Source organism: Sceloporus undulatus, chromosome 4 (assembly GCF_019175285.1).
Source record: "Sceloporus undulatus isolate JIND9_A2432 ecotype Alabama chromosome 4, SceUnd_v1.1, whole genome shotgun sequence".
NCBI lineage: Eukaryota > Metazoa > Chordata > Lepidosauria > Squamata > Phrynosomatidae > Sceloporus > Sceloporus undulatus.
In genome coordinates this window covers 165,508,899-165,522,111 of record NC_056525.1, presented here as the reverse complement: position 1 = coordinate 165,522,111, position 13,213 = coordinate 165,508,899, and the positions used below count along the sequence as shown (strand labels likewise).

Sequence of the window (13,213 nt, the reverse complement as noted above, 5' to 3'; positions counted from 1 at the left end):
GGGTGATTTAGTGGCTCCTAATAGCACTTGAGGTTTGTGTCTTGGACTTTTCCCCCCTTTGGCTTTATTTGGGGGGAATCCCTCTGAATTGTGCCATATGCTGAACTTCTTTCAGTCACCTCACCACAGCCCCACTGTCTTGCTTCTCCTTCCATCATGCCAGTCTGCTGCTGTATTTCAGCCCTGAATTAAGCTGCTGTTGCAGTTATGTACCTCCAAGTTGGCTTTGATTATGGCAACTCCATGGATGAGAAACCTCCAAGAAACCCTGGTATAAGGCTCAGGTCTCAAACTCAGGGCTATGGCTTCATTTAGTAAGTCAATCCACCTGTAATGTGGTCTCCTCATTTCTCTTTACGCCTTCCACCTTATCAAGCATTTTCTAATGAGTTGTGTCATGGTATGTTCAAAGTTTGCAATCCCCTCACTTTAGTTCAGGCTTGATTTGTTCTCAGGCCCATTTATTGGTCTTTTTGGCAGCCCATGGCATCCATAGAACCTTGCCAGCACACATTTCAAATTAGTTGATTCTGCTAAGGACCAAAGAATCAAGATGGTTTTGTAACAGCACCTCAGTTTGGAGAAATTTTTACAATTGAGTTAAATATTATCACTTTCAAAGGTCTGCTGTTAAAAGCATAGGAGCAAGGTCGATAATTCAACCAACCACACGGGCCTGGAGATGAAGTTGCCTCCTTTTTAAATGGCTTTTGAAATGGCCCAATGCAGTCAACATTACATACAAAGATTTTTAATTTGCAATTCTGTGTACCTGTACATGGCAGTAATTCTTACTTGAAACTCAACTAGACGTAGGCATGTACAGACTGCCGATAAATGGAGCCTGGGCGCCTGTTTTTCCATTGGCGAGAAGTCCAGCCGCCAACTGCACGGCTCTCTCCGGCAGAAAAAAGAACCATGAAAAGCGGGTTCTTTTATGTCCACAAGGGTGACGTAATGATTGTGCCAGTGGCCGCTCATACTAGCCCCCACGCGCACCATGTGGAGGCCATGTGTGTAACTAACAATGGGGGTGCCCATGTAATACAGGGCACCGCCATTTTTATGCCCTCATCACATGCAGGGTGGCGGGGCATGTGGGGTGCTCCGCCCGAGGCAACCCTAGCACATGAGAGGCATCCTTTTGGGCCCCTCTGTACCGGGCCGGATTTCTGAATAGAATGGATATGATTGCATTAAGTGATAACCTTCTGTTGAGGGTATCTCAACCTAACCCTCACCACAAAAGCTTTTGACTATGGGTTATCTGCATGCACTTAGTAAAACCAATTTAAAATACAGTCTCCCTCAGATTTGCTGACTTGCCATTCGTGGTTTGGAATTCTGTGGATGGGAAGCTAGGAGGGACAAAAGGGGCACACGCACCATTAAAAACAATGAGGCTCCAATATTTGTGGTTTTTCTGATTCGTGGGGGGAGCAGTCCAGAACGGATCCCCCGCGAAGCAGAAGGGACAACTGTACACTCTATATTTGGGGAAATAATTTTAATTAATTTTTTTCCTTCATTGTTTATTTTCATGTTTGACAAGCCATCTTTCCAAGTTTACCCTCTTGGGAAGTATTTAAATCAATGAGGATCAGACAATGAGGATCAAAACAAATAGGTAAATTTTAAAAACAGCAAATTATTCATCATGGTGAGAACCAACATATAATTTTAGAAGTGTTTTCTCCAGGCCCTTTCATATAGGCTGGCCATAAACCCGCACCCCCCCCCCCCCGGTGACCAGCACGCTTTTGGGGGGTCTCCTCCGCGGTCCACGGTCCGGTTTGGGCCCCACCCGTGCCTGGTCCCCTGTTTGGGGCCCTCCTCCGGCCATTGCCGCTGCCCGCTAATGCATGCGATGCTGCGCGCGCCAACCCACCCCTCTCCAGCTCCGCCTTCCTCCTCTTTCTCTTCTCGCCTCCAGGGCGAGGGCTTTGAATGCCGCCCAGCCTCAGTAGGGGCCAGCGGCAGTGCGCGCGCGGGGAAGGAAGTGGGGCAGGCGTGCGCGCGATCCGCTGGCCCTACTGAGGGCCTGGGCGGCATTCAAGCCCTCGCCCTGGAGGCGCGCCTGCAGGCTTCAGAGCAGGAGAAGAAGGTCTCCTCCTCCAAGGGAGACCCTTCTCTCCCTGCCTTGGGGGCTCCCTGCCCCCGCCAGGCAGGCTCCAGGGCAGGGAGAGAAGGGCCTCCTCCAAGGGAGACCCTTCTCTCCCTGTTGGGCTTCCCCCGCGCCAGGCAGGCTCCAGGGCAGAGAGAAGGGTCTCTCCTCAGGGAGACCCTTCTCTCCCTGCCTTGGGGCTTCCCCCGGCCAGGCAGGCTCCAGGGCAGGGAGAGAAGGGTCTCTCCCTCCAAGGAGACCCTTCTCTCCCTGCTGGAGCTTCCCCCGCCGGCCAGGCAGGCTCCAAGGCAGGGAGGAAGGGTTCTCCTCAAAGGGAGACCCTTTTTTCCCTGCCTTGCAGCTTGCTCCCTTCTTTCTCCTCCTCCTTCTTCGGTCTCCTCCTCCTCCTCCTCTTCCTCCCTTCTCTTCTTTCCTCCTCCTCTTCTTTCCACCTCATCCTTCCCCTCTTCCTCCCCTTTTGACTCCTCTCTACTTCCTCTTCTTCCTCCTCCTCCTTTCCGCCCTCGTCCTCCTCCTCTTCTTCCTCCTTTTCTTCTTCTCCTCTTCCTCCTCCTCTGCTTCTTCCACTCTTCCTCCTCTTCTGGTTTGACCAGAAAGGGAAGCACATTTCTGCCATCTGTCTAGGAATAATGCCAAATGTCCTCCATTTTTATCATGCCTAAGAATCATGCATTTATATGAATTTTTTTTAAAAAAAAATCATTTTTTGCGTGTCCTCCATTTTTAAAAAATGTGTCCTCCATTTGAAAATTTTGTCCTACGTTTGTCCTACATTTGTCCCAGTTCGGAGGTCCTGACTTATGGCAACCCTACTTTCATACCACACAGTTATAGCACTATGCTTCCACTTTAATTGCCATGGCTTCAACCTATGGGATCCTGGGATTTGCAGTTTAGGAAAGGCATTTATATTTCTCAGCCAGAAATCTCCTCTAGTGCTTCTGACCAAGCCTCCAGGATTCCAGGGGATAGAACCATGGCAGAGGAAGTGGATTCACATTAGTGAAATTGCATTATCTGCTAGGGTCCTCAGTCTTAAACCCAGTTACTTATATGTTTCAATTAGCCATGTGCATACATCTCCCAAGTAATTGAAACACAAAATATTTTCTCACTTTGTACTACAAACCTGTATATATCTATTCAGAAATAAGTCCCCTTTGCTGTTGTTGTGTGCCTTCAAGGCATTTCTGATGTATGGCAACCCTAAGGTGAACCTATCACAAGGTTTTCTTGGCAAGAATTGTTCAGACTCCCTGGTAAATAGGTATAGGATTGCAGCGTTCATAAAATAGGAGAGTTTTCTACCATCCCAGACTCCATCAACATTATCATCAACACTAACTTGCAGCCAGTGGCCTACCTGAGGTTGGTGTCACCTGGTGCCGAAGGTGCAAATCTGGTGCGGAGGTGTGCCCCCCCCGGCCAGCCCCCAGACCACTGCAGCAGCGCCCCTCCCCCCAAAAAAAGGCCTTCAGGTCTGGTGTAGCTCCAGCAACACCAGACACTGAAAGCAGTACACACACCCCAGAAGCCACTACCACTGGAGGGGGCCTAAATGATGTGGTCTCCAGGGGGCCCATTTAGGGTCCTGTGTGGCCCTCACTCACCCAGTGGCCATAGCACTCCTACTGTACCACTGGGTGACACCCCCACTCTGGCATGGCCCACACCCCTCATGCCCTCTAGTGAACCACTGCTTGCAGCAAGTCTCTGAGTGTTTAATCTTTCCCAGCCCTACTTAGAAGTGATGGGGACTGAACCTGAGATCCTCTGTGTGCAAAGCATTTGCTCTAGCAATGAGTTTTGGCCCCTATTCCATTCTATTCTATTCCATTCTGATATTGCCAGCATTAGACTGTTCAAACATTTTGATATACCAGGCACTGATAATGCTAGGGTAGGGTGTGCAGTCTCCTTTGTAGGCTGGAGCTCCTACCCCACACTAAATTAGTAACTCTCTGTAATCCAAAATCAAACTCATCCATGCAATTTGTGATTTCTATGTATGGTTGTGAAAACTGGGCAGTGATTGAAAGCTGACAGGAAGGGAATTAACTCATTTGAAAGTAACTGATTTCTCTAAACCAGTGGTCCCCAAACTGTGCCCTCTAAGAGATTTTGCACTTCAGCTCCTGGAATCTCAGACTATTGGCCAATGTGGCTGAAGCTTTTGGGAGCTGAAGTCCAAAATCTCATAAAGGGCACAGTTTGAGAACCACTAATAGCATGGGCCATCAAAAAGAGAAATGAGTGGATGGATCCAAGATCTAATCAAGCCTGAACTTTCACTAGAAGCCAAAATGACCCAACTTAGGCTATAGTATTTTGCTGTTTCTAATCAATGGTATTGTGTTTTGGAGAGTGTTCTCAACTCCAGTGATTTCTGTTGAAGGCCCCCCAAAAGAACTGAATAAACAGTTGACTATCTCAGATCATGTGGAGCTTGTCTCCCTACTGTTTTCTGCTGTTGTACTTTGAGCATATCCTGATGTGTTTACAAAGATGATAGTGCATGATAATGCTGAAGTCAGCAAAAAAAGAGGAAGATCCCATTACAGGTGGATTGACTCAAGCCATGGCCTTAACTATGCAAAACCTGAGCAGGGCTGTTGATGGCCAGAGTTCTTGGAGGTCTCTCATTCATAGGGTCATCATAAATCAAAGCCAAGGTGAAGTCAAGAAGGAGGAGGAGGAGGACAACCATGTAAAGGTGTGGTCTGTAAAACAGGGGTGGGCTGCTCCAGATACAATCATCCTACAACACCCATCAGCTCCAGCCAGTCAAGAATGGTCTGAATTAACCATGTACAAGGTTTCCTTCCTCAGCAAGAACTGCATTCTTGTTGCCATTCCCAACCATACAACTGAGACTGAACTTGAAAGAATGTGTATGTGCCTTCAAGTCACATATTGATTTGTGGCAACTCCATGATTTTCCTAGGGTTTTCTTAAGAAAGGAATGCTCAGAGGCGGTTTTGCCAGTTCCTTCCCCTAGAAATAAAGCCTACAGCACCTGGTACTCATTGGCAATCTCCCATCCAAGTATTAACTGGAGCCGACCCTACCTTACTTTGGAGATCAGATAGGATCTGGTGCCTTTAGGATATTTAGGCCCTGCTGCAAAGAATAATCACCTTTATTTGGTAAGATAACAATTGCGCCCAGATACTCAGTTAATGGAAAACTGATTGTGTTGAGGGAGAAATTACATTCCATGTTAAATCCATACTGAAAGCAAAATGTCTCTTCAATGAAAATGGTAATCCTGATTTTGAAGCCATCTTGCTAACTCTCCCCTGCTGGATATTCTTCTAATTGTAGCAATCTACATGTTATCTCCTTCCTAAAGGCTCTCTTCATTATCAGCTTCCAGAGAGAAGACTGACTGATGAGAGGAGGGAATGTAAACAGTGGCCAACCAGCCATAAAATGTAAGAAGTACAGTAGGTGACAATTCAGTGTAAAGCTTAAGATAAGCAAAATGACCCTTCAGAAGCACAATCATTGTCACCAGTTATTGCTGCTAGGGATTGTGGCTGCTTATCTGAAGCTTTACACAGAACTGTCACCACCTGAACTTCCTGCATTTATGGTCAGTTGACCCCACCTCACTGTTCATCAGACCTTAGAAATGTTTTTGTTTTTTAGCGCTCTCAAAATCTCCTTGTCTGCATATCCACTAAGACCTGTGGTCCAAAAATGTAACTTCTCCAGGCTGAGCTATCCATATTTCTGATGATATTACCTTAAAGGACAGTTAGTCACAACTGCACCACAAGAAATCTATTACAGAGCAATACTATACAAGTAGATGAGAGCCCAGTTCACACCAATGAGACTTCTTCTCAGGTAACAGGGTTTCAGCCTTAATGATTTTGTGTTTTTGTATAGCTACGCAAAGATGATCTCTCTTTCCAGCTCAGACTTGAGCATATACTTGCTTTGTTGTGGCCCAGTTTTGCCTCCTTCTTGTTTGATGATTAGCTGGACATAAATGAAAAGGTGACCTCACTGTCTGTTCTGTGGGTGTTGCTTTGGCTCAGTAAAGCAGACTGAGATGCGGGAGGCAATTTGTAACCCGTCAAAATCACTTGCACAATCTTCATTAATGTGCAATGCCCAGGGATTGCACCCATACTTGGATTGTAGTGTTGTTTTTTGCCTGGCAAGTCTCCTAGGCTGTAGGCTGCAAAGTCAGACAGGCAATGATTTAGCCAGTGCACCTTTCTTCACCCTTGCATCTCCCTTTTGGCCAAAGCATCACTTTCTGAATCGCTGCTAGAGGTATACCACAGTTAATATGTGTTCCTAAGCATTGCTTCTGTAACAGAGACAGAAACAGCATGGTTGGGGATAGGTTCTTACAACACACGCATAAAAAAAATAGAGCAGTTGAACAAGTTTCAGATTTTATTCACAAATAATATGCACTTGTAAAATATGCAGGCTTACCTGATCTCTCTGCTGCCTCTGTGTTGATGTTCATGTCTGCTCAGTAAAATATTCTGGAGGCAGCTGGTCTTTACCTGGCCTGTTGTAGGCAGCCACACACTTCTGATGTAGAATCAGCTAGAGAAGTATCCCATTCTTTCCCAGCTCAAGTTTTATTGCATTGTTTGCTGCAGACATGCTGCTGGAACACACCACTAAAACCAGTGTTTCTCTAGCTCTACTTTACCATCTTTCCAAGGCCAATGCTGCTTCAAAACTTACAGCTAGAGAGAGGACAAAGAAGAAGAGGGACTGTGGGGCAGGAATAGACTGTAAAAGGGAGCTTCACGGTCAAACAATTTGTTAGCTGAAGATTTCCAGTATTCAAGACACAGAAGCAGATTTGTGGAGGAGAATGGCATGATAACAATCTTACTCCCATTGATATTGATCTAAACTAAAGTATGGCTGGGAGGCACTGAACCCCTATTTTTTCAGTCTTTGGTTCCCCACCCAGACATTCCCACAAGCTCCCAGACCCCTCCCCCCACATTTAAACATGTTCAAGACTCAGTCTTGCTCCTCTTTCTCTGACCTTCCATCCCCCATCCCAAAATCCTTTTAAAACGCCCAAAAACCAGTTAGAAATGAAACCCCAAGTGTTGGACTATGACTTTGGAGACCAGGGTTTGAATCCCTGCTTGGCCATGAAAACCCACTGGGTGACCTTAGGCAAGTCACACTCGCACATCCTCAGAAAAGTGCAAAGGCAAACCTCCTCTGAACAAATCTTGCCAAGAAAACCCTGTGATAGGTTCACCTTAGGCTTGACTTAAGTCAGAAATGAAGGCACTCAACAAGACTTGAAGGCCCACAACAACAAGAAGTGACCATCGTGTCACACATTTTGTATTTGCGTGCACACAAGGCATGTGCACACGCATGTTTTTGCAAATATGGTTGGGCAGGATTTAAGGGGAAATTGAATACACACAAAATGGACAAAAGGAAGTACTTCACCAGGGTACATAGTTAAATTATGGGATTTATTTCCACAAAAGGGTTGTCCCTCTCATTTGACTAGGGGTGAAATCATGCAGTCCTGCATCTATTGCTGGACTGCAACTCCCAACATTGATTATGCTGGCTAGGGCGAATGGGAACTGCAATCCAAAAATATCTGCAGGTGCCCATCATTTCTCCCTCACCCTACACTGATTTATTTATTTCATAATAAAGGTAGGAATGACCATAGACTTTGGACAGCCTGAAAGTATATTAGAAAAATTCATGAAGAATAAGTCTTATCAGTTGCTCAGAGTTTGGTGGATTATCCTGGTGGCTGCACATTGCCACCAGTATGAACGGCACCAGCCTTTTGTATATCGGTTTGGGGTGGCTGAAGACAAGGCAGAGGAGAACTAAACATGTCTTCAAGGGAACCAGATGCAACTCTCAGGTGGCTGTGTAAGGTATTAAATAAATAGTCTTTTCCCCACTCTTAACCAATTTGTGTTAACACTCACTCTTTTGGAACGACTGGGAAAAGATATCCAGGGTTGATGGAGTCTGTTTTAAAGCAAGCCTATGAAAATCCCTATGAAATTCATGGGATCACCATAAGTCAATAGTCAGTGCAGTCTGGCCAGATGTCACAACCACAAGGGAGGACAAGGAACCACAACATTTGTGAATTTTAAGTATGTTTTAATTTTAATCTGTCTAATTGTATTTTAAGGGGGGTGGGAATGATGGCTTGGATATGTTCATTTTAATGTTGTAAGCCACCTCGATTGCGTTTTGTAAAGGAGCGGGATATAAATAATAATAATAATTATTATTATTATTATTATTATTATTATTATTATTATTATTAAAATGTAGGCCATTCAAGAAAAATGTTGGACATTACAAAATAAAGACTAAATGCGCGCACACACATACAAGTTCTTTCCATATGGTTTATTTACAACCGTATTACATACACTATATTTTATTACGTACTCACCCATATTATTATTATTATTATTCTGATGAACTTATCTTTTTAAAAATGCCTTGTTTACTTGCAACATGCTTACAGAACTCAAGACAAGTGCTTAGACTTGCACCTTACTAGCAACAAACTCATGACTGGCTCTACATTTAAATGATTCCCTTTATTTGTCCATTGTGCAGAATGAAGTTAAGGGTGGGGTGGAAACCCTTTCAACATTTGCATTGTGTCCTCAGGCTGCCCATTAAATGCCTAAGACATTTGCTGCCCTTTTCCACCCCCTGAAGAAACAAAGGTGCCCTGAGCTCTGGGTGCAAGTCTTGACTGCAGCTGCTCCTAGGAACAAAAGAGTTTAGAAGGATCCATCTCTCTATTTGCAGCTGCCAAACTAATTTCTCCAAGAGCAAAGGTTGTGTTACTCAATGGGCTTCTCAGTCAGGCTCAAAGCAGTGGATATTTTGGAATTTATCCAGGACAGAAGGCTGAAATGTAGGCAGTGGTCCTGGAAGAGGAGGAGGCACTTACACACACCTTGGACTCAGGCTTTTTGACATTCCAACAATTATCCCTTTATGGGGCCAACCAAAATGCACAATATCCATGTTGCAAGCTTTCAAAGTCACACTGGCTTCTTCATCAGGCAGACAGGTGAAAGAAATGGAAGATGCCAGCCACAGATGCAGGCGAAACGTCAGGAATAAACTCTTCTAGAACATCGGTGCATAACCTGAAAAACCCACAAAAAACTATAGAAAGGGAACATGTTAGTCATAGGCCTGCATTTTCTTTTTCTAGTCTTAGTTCAGATGGTAGGGAGGGCTATCTGCAGGCCGGCACCTCCCTCTTTTTTTGGCTATGGTAGATTTTCAAAGTCAAGGAAATTTAATGCCCATTTGCAATTAAAAGGAGATGTTTCCTTGGGACCCAGCATGGTCTCCTTCCTTTGTGAAGCCAGAGGCTCTTTGAAGCAGCCTCAGCTTCCATTGCCATTGCCTTCTGGGCCATCAGGGGGCGCTCCAGGCACGCAGGCGAGAGGCACTAGGATCCATGCAGGTGGCCAGTGTTTCAGTCCCGAGCAAGAAAGGAAGAAGCGAGTCCAAGTCGCCTTTCGGGAGAGAAACCTTACAGTCCTTTCAGTCCCCTCGACTCCCTGGAGAAGCCTCTAGAGAGTTTTTAGGTGGTCAAGAGGCACCCAGTGAATGGAATGGAGCAAGGCAGAGGAGATGAAACCCAAGCAGTGGTTTGAATGTTGGACTACCAGGGTTTGTTTCCCAGCTCAGTCCTGGAGACCCACTGGGTGACCTGGAGCAAAAGTCACACTCTCTCAGCCTCAGAGGAAGCAAGGCCAAACCGCCATGACCGGATCGCCATAAGTCGGAAGGCACACAATCACAATCACCACAACCCCAATCTAGGTCCAGAGGGGAAGGGGCCTTTTCCTTGCCCCTTGGCCAAAGACCTCCCCTCCCCCCCCAAAAAAAGGAGAAAGCAGAGCCACCCTGGAAGCCCTATAAAGTTCAGTGGGGAATAAGAATTTGGGAAACTGAGGCATCCGCACTGCAGAAATAATCCAGTTTGGCCCCACTTTAACTGTCATGGGTGAATGCCATGGAATCACCTGCTGGAGGATGATAGGTTGCCTCTAGGAAAGGATCCTCTCTCCCACCCCAATTCCTGGATGTTGTCTGGGACTAACCAGATGTCCTTTTCTATCTCCTAGCCTAAACAAACAGGTTTGAATAAACCAGCCGCAGCAGAAAGTTCACAAAGTTGGACTCTGTTCCAAAAAATAAAACGGGGGGCAGAGGGTCCGAGAGGTGCCTCCCTCTTTCTCCCCCCCCCTCTATTTCCCCCCAAGCCTTGGACTATAATTCCCATCATCCGCAACCCCCCTTGGAATAATGGAAGTTAGAGTCCAATATGTCGGGAAGGCAAGGATGAGGAAAAGGGAATGGCATCGCTTTTCTTCAGTCCTCCTTCCCCAGGGTGATAAGATGTCCGCCGTTTCCAGTCCTACATTTCAACCTTCTTGTCCAGGAGGTTGCAAAACGTCCTCCATTTGGAGCATGAGTCAGAAGCATGAACGTATATCTGAATGAGTGTTTTGATTGTCTGCATTTGTTTTGCTTTGTGTGAGTGTTTTGATTTTCTGTATTTGCTTTGTTTGTTTCATAAGCGCATTTATTTGATTTGATTTGGTCGTGCCCTCCGTTCGCCTTCAACGTCCTCCATTTTTGCGGTGCCTTTGTCCTCCTTTGCGATGAGGACATCTGGCCACCCTTGTCCTTCCTTCCTTATTTCTTTCAAGCTTCCGAAAAAGGAGGGAGGGATTGCCGGGAGAAAGACCAGAGAGATCTCCCTGGGAAGGCTCTCCTTCAGAGAGAGAACGATCAGGAGAGTCTCTGGATGACAATCTCCTTCTTTGGAGGTCTTTAAGCAGAGGCTGGATGCCCATCTGTCGGAGGTGTTTGGATTGTGAGTTCCTGCATGGTCTCTTCCAACTCTCTCTGAGTAACGATTGCAATTTTGGGGAAAGGAGCCAGTTTTCCAACGCTCCACCTTCTCCTGCATCTCTCTGGAGCATCTTCCCATTCAGGATACGCTCTGCTCAGGACAGATCCAGGGCTCTGGCGGTGGGATCCACTCTGGGGAAGAGAATCCCTCCGCATAGGAGCAGAGGATCTTTTCCTTGGATCTCCCCCGGCAGGGGATCCAAAACTCTGCTCTGGTGCCGCAACAAACAAACAAACCTCCCAGAAATCCATATAGCATTGAACCAGAGCAATTAGATTAGTCCGAACGGGATTATTTCCACAGTGCGGATGCAGCCTGAATCATAAACTCTGCCTAACCTGGTTCTCAAGTTGAGGATGGAATAACATGGGAGGGGTTTTGGGCTGGCCACTCTTTCTCTGGAGGTCGGAGGGGGAGCCCTACCCTAAATTGGGGAAAAGACACCCCCCAAGAAACCAAACTAGCCAGGGGCTACGCATTTAATTCTCAGACAGGATCTGGGGAAAATGGAGCCCTTTCCCCTTTGAATGGAAATCAGCCTCCTCTTTCTTCAGGCAGGAATCCATCCAGGGGGTTTCAGGATCTCATTCTGGGGGGAGGTGAGTTTGGCAGCCTGAAATGGAAAGGGGGGGCTCTCTTCAAGAATCAGGCCCAAGCAGGGATCGAGCCCCTTTCCACCTGGGAGGGGGACCCCCAAACCTAAAAGGAGGTCTTTCGGAATGCAAATCCACTGAACTTGCTCCAGCGCAAATCTGTTGAGGATCCAAAGAGGAAAGCAGAAGGGACTCCGTTCAGTTGAGTCCCAGGCCTCACTGCAAAGTAGGACAATGCAACATTAAAATGGAGGGCACTCCAGAAAAATGTTTGTCGTTGTTGAGTGCCTTCAAGTCATTTCTGATTTATGACGACCCTAAGGCGAACCGATCATGGAGGTTTTCTTGGCAAGGTTGGTCCAGAGAAGGTTTGCCCTTGCTTTCTTCCCCCGAGGCTGAAAGAGTGTGACTTGCCCAGTCCGTGGTCCAACACTCCCACCATCACATTTTGCTGGCCACTTTGTGCTTTTGGCCTTTTTGTCACGTAGAACGTTACAAAAGAAAGGAGATATAAATTGGATGCTCAAATCGGAGAAGCTTTGGGGATTCTTCCTGGGCAGGAGGTTGAAATGGAGGATATGTCCTGGAAAAGGAGGACGGCTGTTTCCCCCCCCCCCCCCCCCCCCTGATTCGAAGGAAAGATTTTTACTCCAACCTCAAGTCGTTGGCTTAAATAAAAATGCAAAAGCGGGTGGGATTTTGGTCCCCCCCAAAACCCCGGTCTAACCCCGTTTCTCTTGCAAACCTCGGACAGAGAAAACGCAAACGTCCCTCTCCGGATTACATTCAAAATCCAGTTAACGAGGGAGAAACGAAGTTTTTTCAGGCTGCATCAAAGGAAAGGACCCCTCCGCCTCGTTCGTTTTTTAGCCCTTGTAGGTTTTTGTCGTAAACGAAGTTGCAAAACGAGAAACTAGGATGCCTGGAATTTATAGTTTCCTCTGAGGTTCTCTGGTTCCGTGTGTGTTGTTGCTGTTGCTGTTGTTGTTGTTGCTGCTGTTGCATTTTATTAAACTCACTGGAAATTTAATCCTGGCTGCCTTGGATCAGATGTCGCTTCTAAACCCATTGGAGAGAAAAGAAGTTCATGGTCGGGGGCTCGAGACCCCAATCCAAAGGGGGGGGGGGGACCTGAATGCCCTACCTTTCGTTCATAGTGCGATTTTTATACCCTCCTACTCAGAAGTAAGTCCAGTTTGAGTCCAGTGGGACTTACTCCCAGGTAAAAGGATAAAGGATGGCAGCCCTAGTAGAGAATAAATTAAATTGGACACAGTCGGAAAAGAGATCCAAACAAACCTGGAGAGGATCGGGCTGGATTGGGGGGCCATATAGCTTTATAAACTATTCCGTAGGGTTTTTGCTTTTGTTTTGCTTTGTTTTGTATGGTTTTGTTTTTAAAATCCTGCTAATTTTGCGGGAATATCATGCGGGGAACTTTAAAATATCGTGGCCTAAAGTCTACAGCAGCCCCATTGACTCTATGGGGCTTAGGCAGAAATAATAATAATAATAATAATAATAATAATAATAATAATAATAATAATAATA

At 46.1% G+C, this 13,213-nt stretch overlaps 1 protein-coding gene across 1 annotated transcript in view; it reads left to right on the top strand.

Annotated features, from left to right (window-relative positions):
• The first annotated feature begins 5,609 nt into the window (after positions 1–5,609).
• Positions 5,610–13,213, top strand: part of FOXC1 (forkhead box C1) — a 20,549-nt gene continuing 12,945 nt past the window's right edge. The window contains exon 1 of the mRNA XM_042464407.1: positions 5,610–5,720. Within this exon, the coding sequence (XP_042320341.1) occupies positions 5,610–5,720 (111 nt within the window). The remainder of the gene's footprint in view (positions 5,721–13,213) is intronic.